The 22319-nt window shown below is 53.7% G+C and overlaps 1 protein-coding gene across 1 annotated transcript in view; it reads right to left on the reverse strand.

Moving 5' to 3' along the window:
- SMAD6 (SMAD family member 6) overlaps window positions 1-15040 on the reverse strand; it is a 75539-nt gene extending 60499 nt beyond the window's left edge. The window contains exons 1-3 of the mRNA XM_042988580.1: window positions 12963-15040; window positions 5304-5360; window positions 1574-1651 (exon numbers count right to left, since the gene is read on the reverse strand). Coding sequence (XP_042844514.1) covers window positions 1574-1651; window positions 5304-5360; window positions 12963-13788 — 961 coding nt within the window. The 5' untranslated portion in view covers window positions 13789-15040. The remainder of the gene's footprint in view (window positions 1-1573; window positions 1652-5303; window positions 5361-12962) is intronic.
- Window positions 15041-22319: the final 7279 nt, after the last annotated feature.

Genomic DNA, 22319 nt, shown 5'->3' on the forward strand with positions numbered 1-22319 from the left:
ATTCAGAAATACCGTTAAGCCTCTTGCTTCAAAATTATATGTGGCTTCCTTCTACATAGGCAAAGGAGAGAAAAGAATGGAGTGAAATATTAACTTCTTACATTCGTCCAGTAAGGTCTTTCAGGGAAAAACACTGCAACCAAGGAGGGGCCAAAAGGCACAGAGGAAACCTCCGATTAGAGGGGGCCACCAGAGACCAGAAGGCAGGGAGGACCCCGAAGCCCTGGACCTCAGTACCAGCTAAGCCCCACTATGTGACCCCGGGGCAAGTCACTTCTTGCTTCAGCTTCTAGTTTTCCTATCTTTGAAACAGACATACTCTTGCGACCTCCATGGTTGTGATGGAATACGGAATGAATGAAGAGGGGCTCAGACACGGGAAAAGGCCAGGCAGCCATGCACAGCCAGCATCGTGTCACCCTTAGAGTCATGGGGAGGGGGTGGCAAGAAAGACAGATCTTCACGTGAAGGAATGGAGGCATTGGGGATACAGTCAGCCCTTGCAGGAAAGGGGGGACAGAGCAGTGGTTATAAGCACAGTGGCGAGTGGTTCTGCTACTATGTGACCCTGAGCGAGTCCTTTACTGCTGTTCTGAGCTGATGCATGAAAAAGGGGCCCGTGCAGAGGAAACACTAAACAGCTATGGTCGCGGCTATTGCTATCATGACATGGGCGTGGGGCAGGGGAAGGGAAGATGCAGACAGACAGAGGCCTTCATGTGGAGACCCAGCCATGCCCACTCGGGAGGCAGCTCCAGCCTGAGTGGCTGTCACACCACACAGCACAGATCCAGGCCACAAGCCCCAGCTGTCTTCACGGCACACCCATCCATCATGTTCTCAAAGGGTCCCACAGACCTCAGGACCAGAGTCCCTCCTGGCCCTCGATGCCCCCGGTGCACCACCAACCTCTGATCTCCTAAGGAAGGGTTGGTTTAGGTAGGCCCAGGAATGTGAGGCTCCCTGTGGCCAACTCTTAATTGCAGGGGATTGGGAGACTCCAAACTGGGGTTCTCTCTGCTTCCTAGCCCAGCATCCACTGCTCAGGGAGAGACATGGAAGCTACCAACCTTTGGCAAACTCCTCATTTGCCAGACCCTCTGTCCAAGCTTGTTCTACCCACACGACCTCCACTCTTCTGACCCTCCACATCTGTCCTTCCCCAGAGGTGTGGACAGGAGGAGAAACCCACAAAGATAAATATATACAAACACATCCACTCTGGGGCCTCTTGGCAGCTGAGAAAAGAGGTTCCCCTGCTAAAATGAGGGATAGAGGGTTGTGCTAGGCTTTCCCTGTTTCCATGAGACAAGGTGGAGTCCACTGATGAACATGTGGACCAACAGGCACTTTCAAAGTGACCGTCTTTAGAGCTCATTCGTACAGATTGTCGTTAACCCCAAGGACGCCAAGGATAAAGACAGGGACAGTCTTCCTATCCAAGAGGTGGGAGGAAAGGGGAAAAGAAAAGGAGGAAGGAAATCAAAAAGGCCTCCATCAAGCCCCGCCCCCAACCTGTCCCCTTTCTGTGAAGTTCAACACAACAGCAACGTGCAAGGACAGAAATGCCAACCTGAGAATTCACCCGGGGCGGTGATGAGGGAGTTGGTGGCCTCCGTTTCAGTGTAAGACAATGTGGAATCAGATAGATCTACGGAAGAAACAAAAAGACAACTTAGTTGGCTGCGGGGCGCTCCTCTCTTTTCTTCTCACGCATCTGTGTGTGTACGTGTGCATGTGCACACGCAAGTGCTTGCAAAGGGCGACGTGTCCCTCTCAGGTTCCTGATGCCACTCTGTAACTTCGTCCCGCGATCACGCGAGACCAGGCCAGCCGGCCCTGGAACTTCCCTGGAAAATGCTGACTGCTGCAGCCCTCACACCTGAAAAAGTTTCAACTGCCCTGACCACAGAAATAACCCAAGTTCAGGGGACTGAGCAAGTAGCAACTTGGAGCCTCTGTGGGTAAGGTTAAATTAAGCCCCTAAACAATTCATAGTTGCTGTGCTTAATTACAACCATTAAAATTCTTAAAGTTGTTCCTTCTTGCTTCCTTCCTTCCTTGCTTCCTTCCTTCCTCCCGCTGGAGCTCGGGAAGCTCTGTTTTAACAAGTTACCAGCCATCCTCACTCTGTCCCGCTTACACCCCTCTAATTAAGGGCTCAAGCATTTGCTCCCAGATTAACTTTTTTTCTCGCTCTTCCCTCCTCCACTCTTTAACATCCAAACCTGCTCACGGAGCAACTTTCAATGCCTGGACTGGTTTTTTTAAGGCATTCTTTTTTTTTTTTTTTTAAGTAGTTTTAAGTACTTCGTATGGCATGCATTATTTGTTTTTCCCTGTCTGCAGTGCGGTGAGATGAGGAAAGGAAAATCTTTGGCACGTTTTCTCTTGGACACTAAGCTACCACCTTGACAAGCCGATGCCTTTTGGGGGCAGGCAGACTGGCAAATTTTTTCCTCTGCGACCAGCTATGGGGCGTTGTCCATGTGAAGGCGTCAAAAGGTACGTTCTGTGAGGTTGACAGCTCATCACCTTCTTACCCAGCTCAACCCAGGTCTGGCTCAGTGGGTCCCACCTGACCAACCTGGGGATTCCTGGGACCAAAACCGTTAGCCAAGGCCCTGGCTAGCTAGAATTCCATTCGATCCTGTAGGATTTTTTTTTCCCTTTTACCACATGGTTTGGGGAACGGGAAGATGAAACATTAACCAATTCTAGGGAGGGGGGGGTGGTTTGGGGTTTTTTTGTTGTTGTTTCCCAATTGCCAGATGCTGACTGGGTGTTCTGGGTTTTATTTTGCTTTTTGGTCTCATGTGATCACAGAGGCTTAGAAGTGAACTGACTTTTTGTTTATGAAAAAGCAACAATGCAAGGAAAAGAAAATAATACAAAAAATAGCCCGGACTATTTATCAGGACACGAAAAAGTTATCTGCTGCTAAAATGTGTTAGGAGGAAACTACGGACACATGGAAAATCTCTTGGAAACAAAAATAATAACCCCAATGCCCAAGTGGGAACTTCTTAAAAGCGTTTTGCTTTTCGGATCTAATGTTCCCAAAGTGCAACATCACAGGCTGGACCCTATTCCTTGCGGGAGCCACTGTAGAGCCAACGTGGGCAGCTCTGTGAGGGTCCCAGGCATGGGAACGGTTCCCACCTTTCACAGCTAGTAAGTCCCTATCCTGCATCCTTCCAAACCCTCCCATTTATTGCTTCTAGAGAGGCCCTGACATCTGATACCCTGCAGTGGCTGATGGAGAAAAAGAACACTCCCAACCTTGATCACTGCTCGAGCCCCAGAGAGGGACCCTGCTTTGAAGCTGGAGCCCCAGGTTTGAGTCCAACCTCCACCATCAGTCATAAAAGTCAGGGCTCACCAACTTCTTCTGCAAAAGGCCCCAGAGCGAATAGCATTTTCAAGCCTTGTGAGCCACACGATCTCTGTTACAGCTACTCAACTGTGTCACTATAGCATAGAAGCAGCTACAGACAACATGGAAACAGGCAAACACGGTGATATTCCAGCGGGATTTTTTTTCACGGATGCTAAACTTTGAATTTCATGTAATTTTCACATGTCGGGAAATATTACTCTTTCGATTTTTTTTTTTTTTTTTAACCATCAAGAAAAGTACAAAACATCCTTAGCTCACGAAACATACAAAAAACAGATGGCAGGCCATAGTCTACAGATTCCTGAGCTATGTGACCACCAGCAAATGTCATTTCCTCTTTTCCGGGCCTCAGTTGTCCCATTTGTAAAATAACCGGGACACCTGTTGATTTCCAAATGGTCATTCTGCAGGGCCAGGCGGTGTCCTGATTTTTGCTGCTTTATCACAGGCTGACCTGCAATTCCTCGGGGCAATGATCCTCGACATTCGAACTGAGGGGCTACATTTACTAAGAACCTTTGAGGGTTTTCCCCCCCTCTAATGGATCTACAGATCTTCTAAGCGACCAGTGCAATTATGTTGACTTGGGAAATGCTGAGACAGGCCTGTGAGGGAGGGATGGGGAACCGCCGAGCTGAATGGGGTTTCTGCCTCAGCCCTGCTGCTCATTAGCTACAGGGCCTGCTCCAGCCCTCAGCCAGATTCCTCATCTATGAAGTGACAGGGTCCCACCAGATGACCTCTTCGGTTCCCCCAGAAAACTAAATAAAGCTCCTCCATGCACGGGATGACCATCCGTGGGGAAAAACAATGAGGAAGTTGCCATCATTAAACCACTGACTCACACACCGTCATGGGACAGGCTCTGTCCTCCTAGGCTGAAGAGGTCAAACTCCTGAAGGGACCCGGTGGGCATTTCTGACTGCACCAGGCGGGGTGGGGGTGGGGGGCGGCCTGGAAAGAAAACTGGCCTGGATGCCTGAGAGTCTGTGACACTTAGAAGTGACCTCCCAGATGATGCTGACACAGGCTACTGGGAAGAGGCCTTTACCAAAAACAAAACAAAACCCACTTCTTGTGGTCACTTGGTGGAATGTGTGAGCATCACTGCTGTGCTATCGGACTTTGGAAGCTTGACTCCCACGGGAACTGCCTGGGTCGCAAAGTTTCTCTCTTGGTACTTAGTAAAGCCAAACGAACTCACCCCATCCCTGGTATCCTCCTCTGGGGGACCCAGCAGGGCCAGAAAACAAGCCACTGCTACTTGTAAAACCACATGCAGCTACTCCAGAATACGAGCTGCTCATCTAGCCCCAAGGGTTTCCAGAGAACACTTCTGACTCTGAGTGGGACCTGCCTACAATGACATTACCACCTCCACGGAGCACACGCCGGGGTCGGACCACGCCAGGGGCTTTCTGCACCAATACACGGATTTTCTGCACAGTCCGACGGTTGTTTCTGCCCAGGTGAACTTCCTGGCTTAAAATGGGGGGAAAAACACCACCCCTCTCAAAGGGGACTTCATATGCTCTACCTATCTGTCATAGTGCTAATTAACACAAGTCAAAGGAGAACAACCAAGGGCTGGGGGAGGGAGAGAGGAAAAGAGGGAAATACCAAACCCATCTCCAATGAGGTGCTTAAGTCAAAACCCATTCATCTCCCACAGGCCCATGTTTAAAGGTCACAGAGAGGTTAATGATGAGCCGAGGAATTTCAAGACGTAAATAGCCGGCTGCAGAGCCTGGGTCTGCTTTGGCCGGACTGGAGGTGTGTTTGTAAAACTTCGCCCCATCTCAAAGGCAACCAGGCCTGCTTTCCCCCCTCCCCTCCACACCCCTGAGCACTGAGGCTGGGCCCTGGACTGAAAGGGAGCCGGTGGGAAGGAGGACACACTTACCCAGTGGCTTGTACTCGTCGTGAGGAGACAGCCGAGAATAGGGGGGCGGTGGTGATTCTGAAAGACAGGAGACAACATGTCACTGCTGGGGTGCGGGGGGAGTTCACACCTGGGGGGGGTGGACCTGCTTTTGATCATCGGTTTCCTCAAATAATAAATCCAGCCCCCAGGAAACTCTCCTCTTTTCCCACCACCTCTGCTGCCCAACAGGTGAGGCCACAGGCTTGGCATACAGACCCGGACTCAATCCCTCCTCTGCCACCTTTGGCCGTGTGACCTCAGGCAAGTTGCTTCACCTCTCTGAACTTGTTTCCTCAGCTCTAAAACAGGGACAATAATCACAAAGACCTTCCAGGTGTGCCAGGAGGGCAAAAGAAGACTATGTCAAACAGTTCTTGGTATTCTGGAAAAATACATGCACAAACAGTAACTGTTACTGTAACAAGTCAGAGCTACGGTTCCCTGATAAAACACAGGAAGCTCTGTTAAATTTGAAGTTTGGACATACGTGGTGTAATTTTTAGCATAAGTATATCCCTTGCAAGATTTGGGACATACTTACACTAAAAAATTACGTGCTGTCTGTCAGAAACTCAAATTCAACTAGGCATTCTTTAGTTTTATTTGCTAAATTTGGCAACTCTAATCAGCACCGAGCATGAGAGACACAGAAGCTCCTTCCAGATCAGCTGCATTACAACTGACATTCTTGGGGGCAGGGTGGAAGGTAAGATTGGCTAGATCCCAGGAAGTCAACCCAGCTACCTAGATGAGAGACCTTAAGCCAGTCACTTCCAGCTAGCTCTCAGCCTCAGTCTCCCCCTTTGTAAAGAGAAGGGGTGGCCCACAAGTTCTCCGTGGCCTCCCATCTCAGACCCTCTGTGATTCCTTATCGTCTACGGTATTTTTCTTTGGGTTTCCTTTCATTTGCCCAAAATACTCCTCCTTGAAAACATATATTTTGTCTTCAGAAGAATTCCTTAGCCTCTTGCTTTAGGGGAAGTAACAATTTGCTAAACTAAGTAACAATTTGCATGAATGAAATGACCCTTCATTTTCCCTAAATGAAACTAAACACCATCAAATCGCAAACTAAAACAAACTCTCGGTGGTAGTAAAGTGGTAATAACTATTATTAGGCAGGTATCAGTAATGACACAAGGGGTAATAAGTGTTTTTCGCAATGATAATAAGGCACAATTAGCTGTAGGAGCATTTGTTTTTTGCTCTGTACACCCGATGCAGCTTGACTTCTTCCCCACCCCAGCATTTCCAGCCTGAAATTACTTCAACAAAGTGAGGGCTCTGAGGTCTAGAAACAGGGAATCTTTTGTGGACAGGAGTTTGAGAGAAGGAAAAGTGAATCACAGAATAGCCACTGGGGACAGAAGCAAACATGCGCTGAATGCCTACCCTGTTTCTTCCTCCATGCAGGGCATTTTCTATTTCGTTTATTGTCTTTCATTCTTCTGGGTCTTAGGTACAGAGTGGTTAATCATGCTCATGGGTACCTATTCTTATTTTGTCCTTTCTCCAAAGTAAATACAATGGCCATTATTATTCCCATTTTACAGATGTGAAGACTGACTTGCCCAGTGTCTCCCAGCCAATCATGATGGAACTGGAATTTGGGCCCGGGCCCGACTTGGCTCTACATCCCAATGACACAGGCAGCAACAAGAGGCACCCTGTATCACACCGCCTCACCCCAGCGAGGTCCAGCGCGTCACGGGCACAGAAAGAGCTCAGTAAACATCTAAAGTCATTATCCTCATGACGGTGACGAGGATAATGGCAAAGTTCGGGCCGTGTAGACAAAGGTGTGGAGAAAGAGGACCTAGAAGGCCAAAGGGGTGATCCCAAGGAGATGCCAAGCCAGACTCGAGGAAGGGAACTATCTGCCTTCAGTAGGACCCACGTCACACCCACTGGCGCAGGCCTTGGAGGGGCTGGAGACCAGACTCAGCGAGGACCAGCCTTGCTTCAGGACACGAAGCAGTACGCAAGCGGGGCTAGAGCTTAACCAAGAAAGACAGTTGAGGCTGGCGCTCCCACTGTACAGTGACCACTGAGGCCTGGACAGTGGGAGCGGCTCCCTCAGTGCCACACGCTGAACTGGTCGTAGAGCCAAAGTCGGGACCAGAAGCCAGGTCTCCTGATCCCCAGCCTCATGCCCTTCCCACCACCCCACTCACTTAGCAGAAGACCTGCAATTCCTGGGTCAGGGCTCCTTTTGCAAAAATCTGATCGGCTAAGGCTCAGGCCACACATGGTGGGGAGGTGGGGGGGGTGCTCCGGACAGCTGCCCTCCCAGATCTGTCCCCCGAAAGTGAAACCTGCCAGCAATGGGCCGTGGAGGCTGGAGTCAAGCCACTGTAATCGACCCCAGGAGTTCACCCAGGGGCTGCTTACCTGGAGCCCAAAGCTGAAAATACAGGGGAGAAGGGCTACTGAAGTCCCCTCTTGAAGGAGCTGCCTGAGACAGCCGCCACCCATGGCCACACGCAGGCTGGGTGTGTCCTGATGTGAATGAGACACAAAGCGCATCTACAAACTTGGAACGTCCATCTCACCAGCGAGGGAAGCACCGCAAAGCTTTGGGGAGGGACCTGACCAGGCCCCCACGTGCTCCAGCAGAACAGTTCGCACAGAACTGTTTAACAACTTTAGAGGCTGGAAGCTGAACGCTACATTCCAACCTGGGCAAGTTCAAAAGTATGAAGGCCCACAGACTCCGCCACGAGACACGGGGATTTATAATGTCAGGCGGTCACCCAGGTCAACCGCTGCTTTCAACGGATGGGGCACCCGAGGTCCGGCCAGGTAGGCCACAGAGGAAGGCACAAGATGTTATTTTACTTCAGCTCAACAAAGGGCCAGGCCAGGCGGGAACCAACACCCGGTTACCTTTTTTGAACACCTGAGTTCTTCTGCTCACCTACCCTAAGATTCACTCTTTGAAAGTGTTGAATTCAGTGCTTTTTAGTATATTCAGAGTTGTGAGACCACCACCACAATACAATTACTGGACATTTTCATCACCCCAAAGAAGCCCTGTCCCGTTGGCTGTCGGTCCCTATGCCCTCAACCCGTGGGCAACCACAAATCTACTCTCAGTCCCCGTGGGTTTGCCTATTCTGGACATTTCACACAGACTCACATAGTAGGAGGCTCTTTGTGGGGGGCTTCTTTCACCCAGCATAATGCTTTTAAGGCTCATCCGTTCAATAGCTGCATTCTTCTTTATGGCCGAATGATACTCCGTTGGATGGATATACCACATTTGGTTACCCATTCATCAGCTAATAGACATTAGGGCTCTTTCTGTTTTCTGACTTTTAGGAATAATGCTGCTATGAACAGTACTGGGTAACTTTTAACCGGCCCCTCTGCTTCACTCCCACACTTCCAGGCCCCACGGATCTGGGAGAGTGGAGCCCTAGGTCATTAACTCAGGTGGCCTACTCAGTATGCGAGACAAAAGGACAGAAGAGTAAGTGTGGGCTGCCTCCAGGCCCTCTCTCCGCTCCCCTCCGAGAAGCTACCTGATGAGTGAGTGCCAAAGTTGTGTTGATTTTTCGGTAATAAACTTAGATGCTCTAAACTTGAAGGGGAGAGCCTCCCCCAGAGCCCTGCAGGCTCCTCTGAAAGCAATGGGCATGAGAGAGACAGACAGACAGACAGACATCAGACACTCCAGCCCCCTCAGACATCCAGCCTCAGGCATCAACTTCAGGAATCTCCTCCAACTTCCTTCAGAAGTAAGAGCAGTCAGCCAGGGGCCAAGTGTACCAGAAGGTTAGTGCTCAGCTCAGCTCGGCCCAAACGTGCCTCTGGTTAGCCCCCTAGTGGGTGGAGGGGGGTGATACTTAGCCTTTCGGGATCTGGACCCTAATTCTAAAGCCAGAAGAGCTCCCAGCCTCTCCCAGTGCCTGGTAAGGTTTCAGTTTGGGATAATGCCTTCCACCCCCACCCCCCCTTTGAGCCCATCATCTCCCTTAGGAAAGGATCCACTTGCCTCCCTGGGCCTCCCGGTTGCCACCTTCCGCAGGGGGTGGCTGTGGGTGGGGAGGGGGCCTCCCGAGTGCCCTCCCCTCCACCCCCAGAACCTGAAGGCTCAACCTCAAGCCCGGGACGGGAGCCTCAGAAAAGGAGCTCCTGGCGCTTTAAGGCCGGCTGAGCCTAATTGCCCAGATTCCCCCGGCAGCCAGATAAACAGCACGGCCGGCTGGCGCCAGCAAGAGGCAAACTGCACATTATCACCCCTTCCTCACCTCCAAGGAGGAGCTCCGAGGAGCAGGGCGGGCGGGCCGAGGGGCCGCCAGAGGGGCGGGGCAGGGGCTTGGAAGCCCAACTTGAAATTGATCTCATTTCAAAGGGATAATGCCAGGCCAAATAAAAGGAAAACTTTTTAGCCCATTCTAATTCCTATAGTCCTGGCCTGGGAACCCTGTGTTTTCCTAGGCGGCCTCCTCCAGTCGTTTAGAAGTTCTCTCTCGCTCTGTCTCTTTCCCTGGCGCAATTTGGATAATAGTAATTTACTGAATATAATTACAGAAAAAAAAAAAAAAAGTAGTGAAGCAAAGAGCAGGAGATTTATTCCAAAGTTAATGGATACTTTCAGGAGAAAGGAGCTGTATAAACACAGGTTAAACTGTGATTAAAGTATTTCTCCACATTTCCGTCCACATAGGCACCGAGCTCAGCGAACTGGCTTTTCCCGGGACAGAAAGACACACAAGAGGGAAGGAGAGCTGGGGTCTGACTCCCAAGGGGTCGAAGGTGCAGGGTAGGGCCGGGCACAGAGGAAAGACCCCCACTTTCTGAGACAAGCATGGAGGAGAAGGCAGGGCAGGGGAGGCAGGCTTGTGTCACCTGGAGTCCGCCCATATCAGACCCTAGGGATTCTGTCCACCTCCTCACTTTACCCATGGGAAGGGGAACTGGCCCCAATGTCCCAAACAAGTTGATGGATGGGAGCAGGGTTTGCCCTGAGCAGCAGGGGTCAGCACTGCCCAGAAAGGGGCCTCTTGTCACTTGGGCTCCCTGTGGGGATCCGGTGGGCACTGGTGCCCTCAGTTGGCCTGCTGGGTATTCCGGTATACTCTCCAGCTATGTGCCTGCTATCCATGAGTGTGTCTGTCTTGTCTGCCCCAGTGCCCCAGCCCTCTTCCCCCAGAGCCCTGGAAGGAGCAGTCTCCTTATCAGGATGCGCACGGCTGAGCTCCAGCTATGCACCCGCCCAGCTTCAGGAGCCAGGCTGGCGGCCAGGCAGCAGGGGTGGGGTGGGCAGCAAAGGGCTCCCCAGTTCTCGGTCCCAGCGGCCCAAGCCACCAGGCAGGGGATGAGGCAACAGGGTCAACCTGGCGCCTACTGAACACTCTTCCCAGACCATGGGTCCCCCCAACTGCCCCCAGGGTGGCTTGAATGGGGGAAGGAGGGGGAGGGCTGGCAAACAGGCAGGAGACACAGCCCCTGCACCAGTGCCTCCTTTTGGGAGGAGAAAGGGAGAAAGGGAGTCAAGTGCCAACAATGCTCAGTCTAGAATGAGATGTGGAGAGTGTTCTAGAGCCACCCCCATTCCACTCACAAGGAGACTGTGAGGAGAGGTTATTCACCCAAGGTCAAACTATCCTTACTAGAGAGCCTAGGACCAGGTCTGTGGTGAAGAACTTCCACTGCAGGGGAAAAACTGCCCCCCAACCTGTACCTGGCAGTCTGTGGGGCTCAAACCACCCCCTAAGGTGACTTCTAATCCAAGGTGTAGAAACAGGGTGGGGGGAGGGGGCCTGTCTGTTGCTCCAACATTTCCATGCCATCCCTTCCGGCTCACACACCTGAGCTTGCCTGGCACCTTGACTCTCGGCTGGCCCTCCCCTCCTCCTCCATGCCCACCTCCCCAACCCATCCTCCAAAGTAGTCTCCGAACAGAGCTATGGAGCTCCTGGAGGGGATCCTGTTACCTGCACACCCCACAGCGCTCTGATAGTTCAGACCCACTGACCTGGCCCTTCTTCCCCCATCTCTGCCCCATCTCCCTGCCCAGATTATGTTTCTTAAGGGGATGGGCCGTACTCCTATTTCCGCTTTTCCCACTCTAGCACCCAGTACGGTGCCTGGCACAGAGCAAGTGCTCAACAAACAGTCACTGGCAAACTGACCTGGTAAGAGAGAAAATACCTGCCAGAGCCTGCTAAAAAGCACACAGTGAGCCCCACCAATTATCTCCCACTAAATAAAAATGATGAGGGACAGGGTAACCACAAACGGGGACCTGGGCCCCAGAGTTAGGGAGGAGACAGGGTGGCAGAGGGGAGGAAGCCACTTCCAGGAGAAGCTGTCTGGAAGAGGAACAAGGGACACAGAAAGCCTACCACAGGTCACAGGTCAGGGACTGCCCAAAGCCCTTGAATCAGGCCTGGAGTGACCATGTGGGGACCAGGGCAACCAGATGAATGCTGCCTCTCCCCACCTACCCCCCATCAGTGCTGTCTTCAGGAACCACCACTGAAGCACATTCCTTTCCCCTCCAGGCACTACACTGCACCGAACAAGACATCTGGGACAAATCCTGGGCCCACCCTCCCCTTCCACACTAGGTATCCGAAGATCTGTGATCTGACCCTCTATGTGCCCCCAGGCTGGGTGCAGACTCTCCAGAGGGGACAGACTGGAGGAGCTCAGAGCCCTTCCAGGCCCAAGAGCCTTTATTCTTCCAGCAGGTCTCACCCCCACAGGCCCCCCAAAGCCACCTAAGATGCATACACCCCTAAGATGCTATAGGCCGAAATGTGCAAGCCCTGCAGAGCAGAGGTCAGAACAGGGGAACTGCAAGCTTCTGGCCTGCCAGAAGCCTCCACCTGTCCTCACCTCTGTTCCAGAACCCAGAGCCTGCTCAGGTAAGCAGTGCTGGGGGTGGGTGTGTGTGGGAAATCCCAGGGAGAGAACAAAGAAGGGAGGCAGTTCTCAGAGGTAAATAAAATATCTGGCCTTCTCGCCTCCTCCTCCAGACACCTCCAGGACCCTCTAGAAAAACTGGACATAGAATTGACAGTGATGACCATGGCGGGCCCTGATATTTGACACCCAAGGGATGCTGGGAACAGTCAGGCAAGAAGGTGGTCTCCACTTTGAGAGAGGAGCTTTGCTTCAGCGTATACAAAGGAACAAGTGTGACAATCTATGAACACCGGTGACTCTGGCCGTGAATGATCTCTACACCCCATTTCACAACTTGTATCCACCTGGATATAGGAAAGTATCGCGTTAGGTATGAATAGACTGGGATAAACCGGGAGGGGGGCGAACGACTCTGTGTTGGGCTTCCGTCAGGCCTGCCCTTCTCTTTCACTGTCTATGAAGCTACAGCGTTAAGTTAGGTCCCTGAGGCTGCACTGAGAAAACTCCAATGCACAGCCTTTTAAGTCTGTCGGAGCCGTAAGAAGAAGGTGCCATTTGACACGTGTGCCCCGATACCCACTTCCCGGCCGTCCCGCCAGGGTGAGGCGCTTCCACCGCGGGCTCCCACGCACCAGGGGCACCCGGGGTTGCAGCCCCAGCTCCCCCAGCCCGCGGCGTCGCGGACCGAAGGGCCGCGGAAGGGGGCGGGGAGGGGAACCCCCCCCCCCCGCAACGCTCCCGGCCGGCGCGCGCGCTCACCTGGCCCGCAGAGCCGGCTGAAGTGGTAGGGGTTGCAGCACACGGTGGGGCCGTCGGCGGCGGCGGCGAAGCTGTGGCAGCCGCACAGGGGCTTCAGCTCCACGGCGTGCTGCAGGTCGGGCCAGCGGAAGAGGCGGCCGAGCAGCAGCTGCGGCGGCGCAGGCTGGCCGCCCAGGCGGAGGTCGGCGCGCGGCACCAGCACGCAGCCGCCCGGCACGCCGCCGCGGGACTCCACCGCCTCCAGCAGCGTGTCCAGCGAACGCTCCTTGAGCCGCTTCAGCAGCGAGTACGTGACCGTCTTGAGTTCCTGCTCGAGCAGCAGCAGCCGCGAGCGGGCTTCGCGACTCCGCCCGCCGCCCGCCGCCTCCAGGGCCGCCCCGGCCAGGGGGTCGCCGGCGTCCCGCGGCGCGCCCGCGGCGTCCCGCTCCGAGAAGAGACAGCAAGTCACAGTCTCGCAGTCACTTTCGGGCAGCCAGCCCGGGCCTCCCGGCTCCGCCACGTCCAGCGGGGAGCCCCCAGCGCCGGCCCCCAGCTCCGACATGGGCCTCGGGGGGCCCCCTGCGCGCCGGCGCCTCCCCGCGCCCTGGGCGCCTCGCTGTCCCACCGCGTCCCGGGGCCGCCGCGGGGCTACCGGGCGGACTTCGGAGCGGCCGCAGCCTCCGCCTTCTCGTGCCCGCGGGGCCGGCTCAGCTCGGCTGCCCAAGCTCCCATCCTCGTCGCCGCCGCCGCCGCCGCCGCCGCCGCCGCCGCCTCCTTCCTCCCGGTCGGGGACCACACGACTTCGCCAAAGTCGCCGCACCAGCCCCGAGCGTTTGGACCTGAACATACGATATCCTTTGGCGCCGGGGGTGGGGGGGAGGCAGTCTCCGGTTACCGGGGGTCCGTTCCGTCAGCGAGGCGCCGGCTGCGCGGGCCGCAGCCCCACATGAAGCTCCGCCGCCGGGCGCCGTGCAGGTCGCGCACAGCCTGTCGTCGAAGGGGCGCCGCAGGGCTGCAACATGAGGGAGCTCGCCGGGCCGGGACGGCGGGGAACACGCGCGCGCCGAGCCGCAGTCCGCGCCGGGCCAGCGGCTACATGGACCCCGGCGGCCGGGCTACTCAGCAACTCCAGCCCCGGCGCTGGAGGGGGACTGCAGGCTGCCCTCCGCCAGAAAGACCCCGCATGGGCCGGCGAGCCTTCAAAAGTTGCGCGACTGGTCCATGAGCACAAAGCGCTCCCGCCGAACCCCCCAGATGTGTCCGGGCAGCCCTGCCTTTAAAACCCAAACGCTTAACTACATGGGCTTTTCCTGCAGGATCCGAAAGGCCGGCTTGTTGATACCTTCAGCTTCCTTCTTACTCCCTGCAAAAGAAGGGGGGGGGGGGGGGGGGGAAGAAAAAAAAAGAAAGCCCAAACAAAACCAAAATCCTGGAATTGCATGCACGGAAAGCCAACTCCGTCTCAGGTCCCAGGCGCTAGATGCACTTGGAGCGAGTTTCTCCTGAACGCGGGTGTCAACACATGAGTGGAAACTGTAAAAATCCCAAAGAGCTGTTGGGAATCCTTAATTAAAAATGCAATCCACCGAGGCAGAGGTCGCAGCCCGCCCCACGCTGCGCTCGGACGCCCGGGGCGCCGCGGCTGCAGAGGTCGTCCCCCTCCCCCCTCCACAAAAAGTGCCTCCCGGTGGCCCCGCGGTCCCTGCGAGGTCTGGCGAGGCAGCGCCCGGCGGCTCTTTCTCTCGGCTCGGCTCCCTCGCTCGCTCCCCCGCTCGGCTCTCTCTCTTTTTTGTTCTCCTCAAACGCACACTGAGGGCCCCCGGAGGAGCGCCGCGGAGTCATTGGCTGCCTCCCATCATATGCCAGTCTAGACACTTTGGCGGCTCCGCGGCGCTGATTGTTGCGCAAACAAGGTTTCAAGTTTCTTAACTCTTAAAGGAGAACACGTCCCATTGCAGGGCCCGAGGCTCCGAAGGGCCGGCTCCCGGGGCGGGCCGAGCTCGGGCTCCCGCCCCACGCTCGCCCCGGCACCCCCGCCCCGAGCCTGACAGCGCCCACGGCCCGCTTTCAAGCCCGCGTTGCGCCGCGGGCACGGATGCGAGCGAGCACACCCCCTCGCGCGCGCGCGCACACACACGCGAGTTACACAAACCACGGGCTAGCGGCGCGAAGGCGCGGTGGACACACTGAGACTTGGATGCAAACGGGGCGCTTTGCCTCTCCCTGGCTTGTGCACAAACTTACAAACACACATTGCACTTTAGAGTTGGGCCAAACCCCCATCCCAGGGAAGGCTAATAAAAATGGGTGTGCGTGTGTGCCTTCCTGGCCTGAGTCTCTTGGGAGCAGGGGGCGGCCGATTTGTTACGGTAGCGGGATCTTGATGGCACAAGGTCTCCACACCCCCGGCCGCAGTCAGGGGTCTCTCTGCTGGGCCAAATGAGGGACCTGGGACGCTTGGTGCAAGGGGGCTCCAGGCTTGCCCGAGGTAGCGAGTTGCAGAGGGTGGGGTAGGGGCGGGGAGTGTCTCCTCTCCGGCTCCTCACGGTCGCCACGGCTCTCCCTCGAAGCTAGGCGGGAGGCCAGCAGTCCCGGGCCCCCTCGGGGCCGGGTGCTTCCTCCTCCCCTTTCCCCAAGTGATTCTCTGCACCACCGAGAGGGATGTGGGTAGGGGTCTTGCTCTCCCCTGCGACGTTTCACCAAGGAAATGGGGATGGGTTGGGGGCAGGGTCCCGGCCCACTGGGTCCGGGACCGGCTAGGGGGCGCGGCGGCAGCAGCGGGCCGCCCGGCGCTGGAAGGGTTAAGGCCGCTCCTGCCCCTGGAGCCGGCGCGGCGGGGTACCTCCTCGGGCGCGCTCGCTCGTCCGAGGGTGGCAAAAGTTCAAGCTTGTAAAGTCGGGATTGGTCCCGCGCGGAGGGAAAAAAGGCCTGGTTCCCCCCTCCCCCCCCGGGCGCGGCGCCGATTGGCCGGGCCGCGGGGCGGGCACCGCCCTCTCCGCGGCGCGCGGCGGCCCCGCCCCCGGCACGGCACCCCGCCCCTTTCCGGGCAGGAGCCTGGCCCCGCACTGAATGAAAGAAATTCCGCTACTCTCATTGGCCCGGGGCTGGGCGCCATTCCCCCGCGGGGGCCGCGGGGGCGCCGGCGCGCGGGTCTCCCCCGGGGGTGCCCACGTGTGGGGCTGGCCCTTTGAGTGTGCGACGGGGCGAGTACCCCGCGGGGCTCGGAGTCTCTGTGAGCGCTGGGGGAAGGGCGGTGTATTCAGGAAGGACTCCGAGCCATTTGCTGAGCTGTACCTGGAGCCAGGTACTGTTCGCGCCGCGCTCTCCGGGAGACGTGGTTTTTCTTTCGGAAGGATGTCCGGGCCGAGAAGCTTCCTCACCCCCATCCACTACTGCTTTGGCCAAATCAAAATCGCTGTCAGTGTCCTGTTTGAAAAACGAGGGTGACGGTGCCTACCCTGCGCTCCTCACGGGACCGTGAGGATCCTTTGGAGAGGGTGCATTTCAAGCGCACAGATCGCAAGTGAACAGCGAGATGAATTTTCGCAAGTGAATACAACACTTATGTAACTAACCAGCACCCAGAAGCCCATCTCGTGGTCCTTTCGGTCATTTCTCGCCCCTGGGGGAAGAATACGAAGAATAACTCAGTGTCAAGTGTTTTCTTTTATCGGGGTATTCGCTGCTTTGGCTGTGGATTGCAATAATAATAAATAAGTCGGAGCTTATTGACTCCTTACTGCGGGCAAGGCCACGTTCCAGGCATCATAAGGATTCAGTCACTGAATTCTCCCAACAACCCTCATAGGTAGTATTATTTCCCCTTTACAGATGAGGAAACTGAGGCACAGGAACTTGCCATTTAATTCGCCACTGACCAGATAGTGTTGAGAGTGCTAAAATGCTAAAACCAGATAGGCATAAACCAGTATGTATGCTCACCCCACAAGCTAACGGTGTGTGGGTCTGTGTTTCCAGAGCATACCTTCCAGGGCAGTGATTTTCAAAATGTGGTCCATTGGACCTGCTGAATCAAAGTATTATGGGATGAGGCCCCAAACACTTGGGGGTAGGTATGGTTGTTACCACTATTTTACAGATAAGGACACTGAGGCACAGAGGCTTTAACCTGCATTAGCTTTCAGTTAGTTGCAGAGGTGGGATTTGAACCCAGCCAGCTGAGCGGGGTAGGTGCAGGGATGAAGGTATGTCATGGGGCAGCAGGCTGGAGATGGGTTACCTTCTTCCCTGGGCAGTAACTCATAGTTTGGCTTCTGTTCTCATTCATGCAGAGATGCAACATTAGGGGCGAGGTGCCATTAGGTGCCTGCTGGATGCCATCTGAGGAGCACTGAAGCCAGAGTCTGGTAGGCCTAAGTTCAGTAGTGACCTTCCTAAACTTCCCTCAGCTTTATAAAGCCTCTGGGTTCTCATCTGTAAAATGGGAATCGGGGTCATGCTCCAGGCGGTTACCAAAATTAAATGACACGAGGACCCAAGTCATCCCTCATTACAGGAAGATGCCTCTGAGTGGAGATAGCATCAGGAAGGGAAGGGCACTGATAGTTCGGTCCACCATCCTTGGATTCTCAGGGCCCATCCAGCCCAGCACTGGCCCGCACTTCGACCACTAGAGGGTGTGTGAGAGCCCAGCAGGGCAGGGCCTAGGAGCCACAGCCTAAGGGTACCCTCCTGGACTGCCCTCCAGAAAACAAGCTCCAGTTCCCTGGGGGTATAGAAGAAGAGGAAAGTGCTATGCCAGCTGATGTTCCGCAGACCCCCGCAGCCACATTACTCACAAAGTAACTCACAAAGAAGTGATCCTAACCCCTCAGATTCAAAACTGCTCCCTCCCCATTATTCCAGTATTTTCCCAAAGCACCTGGTGCTTTCTCTTTGCACTGCTTCTCCCAATACATAACCGTACGATTCCATGTCTATTCTCCTCTGCCTCTGGAACGTAAGCCCCACACGGGGAGAAATGGTGAGCTATCAGCCTCCCCCCCAACCCCCCGCCACCCACAGCAGTGCTGAGGGAGTAGAGTCAGAAACAGGCCATTGGAGACCACCCTGTGCCATCACACGAGACCACGTTGCCCATTCCTCTCTGCAGTCCCTAGCACAACGCCTGTCATGTCATGGGCACCCAGTATCTTCGAGGTGGTTGAATTTAAATGTCTCACTTCACCAAGCTTCGTGCTCATCATCATCCTGTATCAAACATTTATATGCACTACCTAATCAAATCCACCCCACCCCCCCAAATCAGCACAATGAAGAATTTAACATTCTTACTAGACCTGTTTTCTAGAGAAGGAAACAGAGAGCATAAGTAATTTGTCTCTGGTCACATTGCCAACAGATGGCAGAGTTGGGACTTGAACCCAGGGCTGCTTGCCCTGAGGCTTAACTTCTCAACACCTGGTCCTGGATAAGAAAACATGGTCCTTTGCCCTTGGGAGTTTCCATATTAGCTGGGAAGACACGGGCATGAAACAACAGAAATCATGCAAGGGAGCACTTCCTTCTTGGTGGTGGGAACAGGCAATCTCTAGGGACCCCTGCTTATAAACAGAAGCGCCACAGAAGTCTGGGCAACATCTTGCTGTCGTCAGATGGATTGGCAAGGTGAATGATTCATCCTAACCCAGTTCACAGGAGCCTGATGGATAAACCAAGGCCACGCATATTAACTCTCATAGAGCACAACTATAGGCCTAACTGGCTAAGTAGTATCATCTGGCCTTTTGGAAGGTAAATCTACTTGGCCCTAAATAGGGGAGTCAGGGCCCCCAGAGGTGGCAGACAACACTTCTGAGGTTTTGGTGAATGCTTTGTACCCCCTGTCTCTTGAAAACATGCACACGTGCATCAATGGGACCTTGTGTTCATTCATTCAACACATACCTACTGAGTTCCCATGGGGTGCTGAGCCATGTTATAAATGCTAGGGATCCTGCAGTAAACAAAACACAAAAATTCCTAAGTTCAAGGAGTCTAGTGGGAGGACAGACCAGAAACAAAATAATCAGGTATATAGCATATTGGAAGGTAAAGGTGCCAAGGTCAAAAATAGAGCAACGAAGAGGAGAGAGGAATGCCAGGAGAGGGTAGGTATGGTTCGGAGAAAGTGGCAGGAAACGCTTCCCTGGGAAGGTGTCATTTGAATAAAGTCTTTAAAAAAAAAAAAAAAACATGTTCTTTTTAAAAATATATATATATTATTTCAATTTTGACAAAGAGAGTGAGAGAATGAGCTGGGGAGGGGCAGAGAGAGGAGACAGAAGAACCAAAGCAGGCTCTGCACTGACAGCACAGAGCCCAATGCGGGGCTCTAACTCACGAGCCGAGCCGCGAGATCATGACCTGAGCAGAAATCAGACCCTTAACAGACTGAGCCACCCAGCCACCTGGAACAAAGTCTTGATGGTGGGGGAACCACTGATAGTGGCGAAAGAATGTTCCAGGCACTGAGAAGAGCAGGTACAAGGTTCCAGAGGTGGGAACGTGCCTGGCACGTTTTGGGACCATCAAAGAGTTGATGCTATGTGAGAAATGCTGGGGGACAGATTGAAGGGTCACACAGGCTGTTGTGGGGTCTTTGGCTTGTCCTCTGGGTGAGCTGAGCACCCCTGGAGGTTCTAGAAGAGGAGGGATTAAGTTCTGCCTTGTTTTAACTGGCTCCCTCTAGCGGCCATGTGGAGAATAGACTCCAGGGGACAGAGCTGGGAGCGGAGGCCTGGTGGGGGATGGTTGCAGAGGCCCAGGCAAGGCCATGCCTAGCTTGGGGACAGGAGGTTGGATCCTGGACACATTTGAAGACAGAAACAGCATGATTTGCTGTCACATATCTGGGAGTGTGAGAGAACATCTGAACAGTGTACACATGTTATTAACAGTTATTTACTTGACTTTTAACATCAATTCACTTAGGGCACCAGGCTGGCTCAGTCAGTGGAACATGTAACTCTTGAGCTCGAGGTTGTGAGTTCAAGCCACACTGGGACTTAAAACAAAAAAATCTGTTCACTCTTATTTAGCCTTGTCATAAGCAACAATATCCACAGAGTCACAAATGTGCTAGTTATATTTATCAGTTTAGAGCAAATACATAAAATAGTTTTGCACATCACCAAATAAAATTAGCCCCGGGACCACCTGGATACATGCAGTGCTGAGAACACTAATTTAACCAGTTGCTAATCTCACCTACTTTCAGGCTTTTTCGTTTGTTTATTTGATTGTTTTCTTACTACTTTCTCCCAGAAAGAATGATTTTTTTTTCCTGGTCCTGTCTATGATTATGGGACCCATTACCACAGCCCCTATGAAGTGAATGCTGGTTTTATTCTTGGCCCTCCAGGCAACCTCTGCTTGGGCAGTACAGAGAGTGGTTCTTAACCATTACTTTGTTAAATCCAGCAGACCTGGGTTCAAATGCTGTTCAGCCACCTCTTAGCTATGTGGCCTTGAGCAACTTCCTTTACCTCCTATGATAACTCCTACAACCAGGTGCTATCTTTTTTTTTTTTTTAATGTTTATTTATTTTTGAGAGAGAGAGTGCGAGCAGGGAAGTGGCAGAGAGAGGGAGACACAGAATCCAAAGTGGCCTCCAGGCTCCGAGCTGTCAGCACAGAACCCGATGTGGGGCTCGAACTCACAAACCGTGAAATCATGACCTGAGCCAAAGTCGGACGCTTAACTGACTGAGCCACCCAGGTGCCCCCCAGGTGCTAGCTTACTTGTAGGTTATAGATTCCAGATGGGGAGCCTGAGACTTAACTGCTAATAATAATATTGGGAGATCGTTTGAAGATTAAAATGCTTAGCACATGGGCGCCTGGGTGGCTCAGTCAAGCGTCTGACTTCAGCCCAGGTCATGGATCTCGCAGTTGGTGAGTTTGAGCCCCGCATCAGGCTCTGTGCTGACAGCTTGGAGCCTGGAGCCTGCTTCGGATTCTGCCTCTCTCCCTGCCCCTCCCCTGCTCGCGTTGTCTCTCCCTCTCGCAAAAATAAACATTAAAAATAATTTTTTAAATAAATAAAAAATAAAAATAAAATGCTTAGCACCGTGTCTGGCACCTAGTAAGTGCTCAGTAAATAGTGGCTATTATTAGTGAAATGAGCGTGGAGTCAGTCTTTACCAGGTTAAGCCTGGGTAAACAGGGTTGTCAAAACTGACATCAGTTTCCTCATCTTGGACCTCCTTGTCCAGGGTGGGAGTGGGATGAGTTAGGTTCCACCACACAGAAGGACTCAGCAGCTCACCGTGAGAAGTGGCCTGGAGAAGGAAGGTTGGCTGTGGAAGGGACCAAAAGAAACTTCCCTTTCCAGCACTACCGATCACATCCCTTGGGCTGCACCTGTTTTTCCACTCTCTAAACAGTCTTTCACAAGTGCAGAGCCGAAGGGGGCAGGATGGGGGTGCCTGGGGAGATTATGTAGTACCAGGTAAGGAGGGTTACTTGCCCAAGATCACAGGGCCAATTGCAGGAAGCCAGGAATCAAGTGGACGTTTTTCTGACACGCAGGGCTCCTTGCCCCTTTTCCCAGTGCTTCGGTCGTCTCACCCCAAGTGCGCTGAGGATGCAGTGCAGGAAGTAGGAGGGCAGGCCCTGGGGTCACTGCTTGGGTTCTAATTCTGGTTCCACCCCTAACAGAGTCACCTTGGTCACTTCACCTATCCTCGCTAAAGGTCAGCTCCCCCTCCCGAAAATGGGCTTAGTAGTAATAGTACCTACCTCCCTGGGGTCACTGTGATTATTGACTGGGATTATTATGCAAAGCATTTAGAGCTGTTATTCTTATTCTGCTCTGTGTGGATGCCCCAGGAGAGGGCAGCGCCCTGCACGTTACCAGCTTTCAGAAATACGGAATGAGTGAATGAATGATTGAATGAATGAATCTTATGATTGTTAAGAGGGCTGGAAGTAGTTGCACAGAGTTCAGGGCGGTGGATTTGCCGCAGTGTGGCTGGGTTACCTGTACCCCCTACGTAACTCACGTCCTTCTCAGGCTGGGCAGGGGCGGTAGGGCGGGGAGGGCTCAAAGAATTTTTCCGGAGACTTCACTTGACTCGAGGATGGTGGAGAAATTTATTTTTATATATCGTAATACAGTCCATGTTTAATATTAAAGCTAACCCAGGGGCACCTGGGTGGCTCAGTCGGTTAAGTGTCTGACTGGCTCAGGTCATGATCTCATGGTTCATGGGTTTGAGCCCCACGCCGGGCTCTGCACTGAGCATGCAGAACCTGCTTGGGATTCTCTCTCTCTCTCTCTCTCTCTCTCTCTCTCTCCTCCCCTATTTGCACCTTCTCTCTCTTAAAATAAATCAACTTAAACAATAAGTAAATAAAGCTAACCCAGATGTATCA

This window comes from Panthera tigris, chromosome B3, assembly GCF_018350195.1.
Source record: "Panthera tigris isolate Pti1 chromosome B3, P.tigris_Pti1_mat1.1, whole genome shotgun sequence".
Classification (NCBI taxonomy): Eukaryota; Metazoa; Chordata; class Mammalia; order Carnivora; family Felidae; genus Panthera; species Panthera tigris.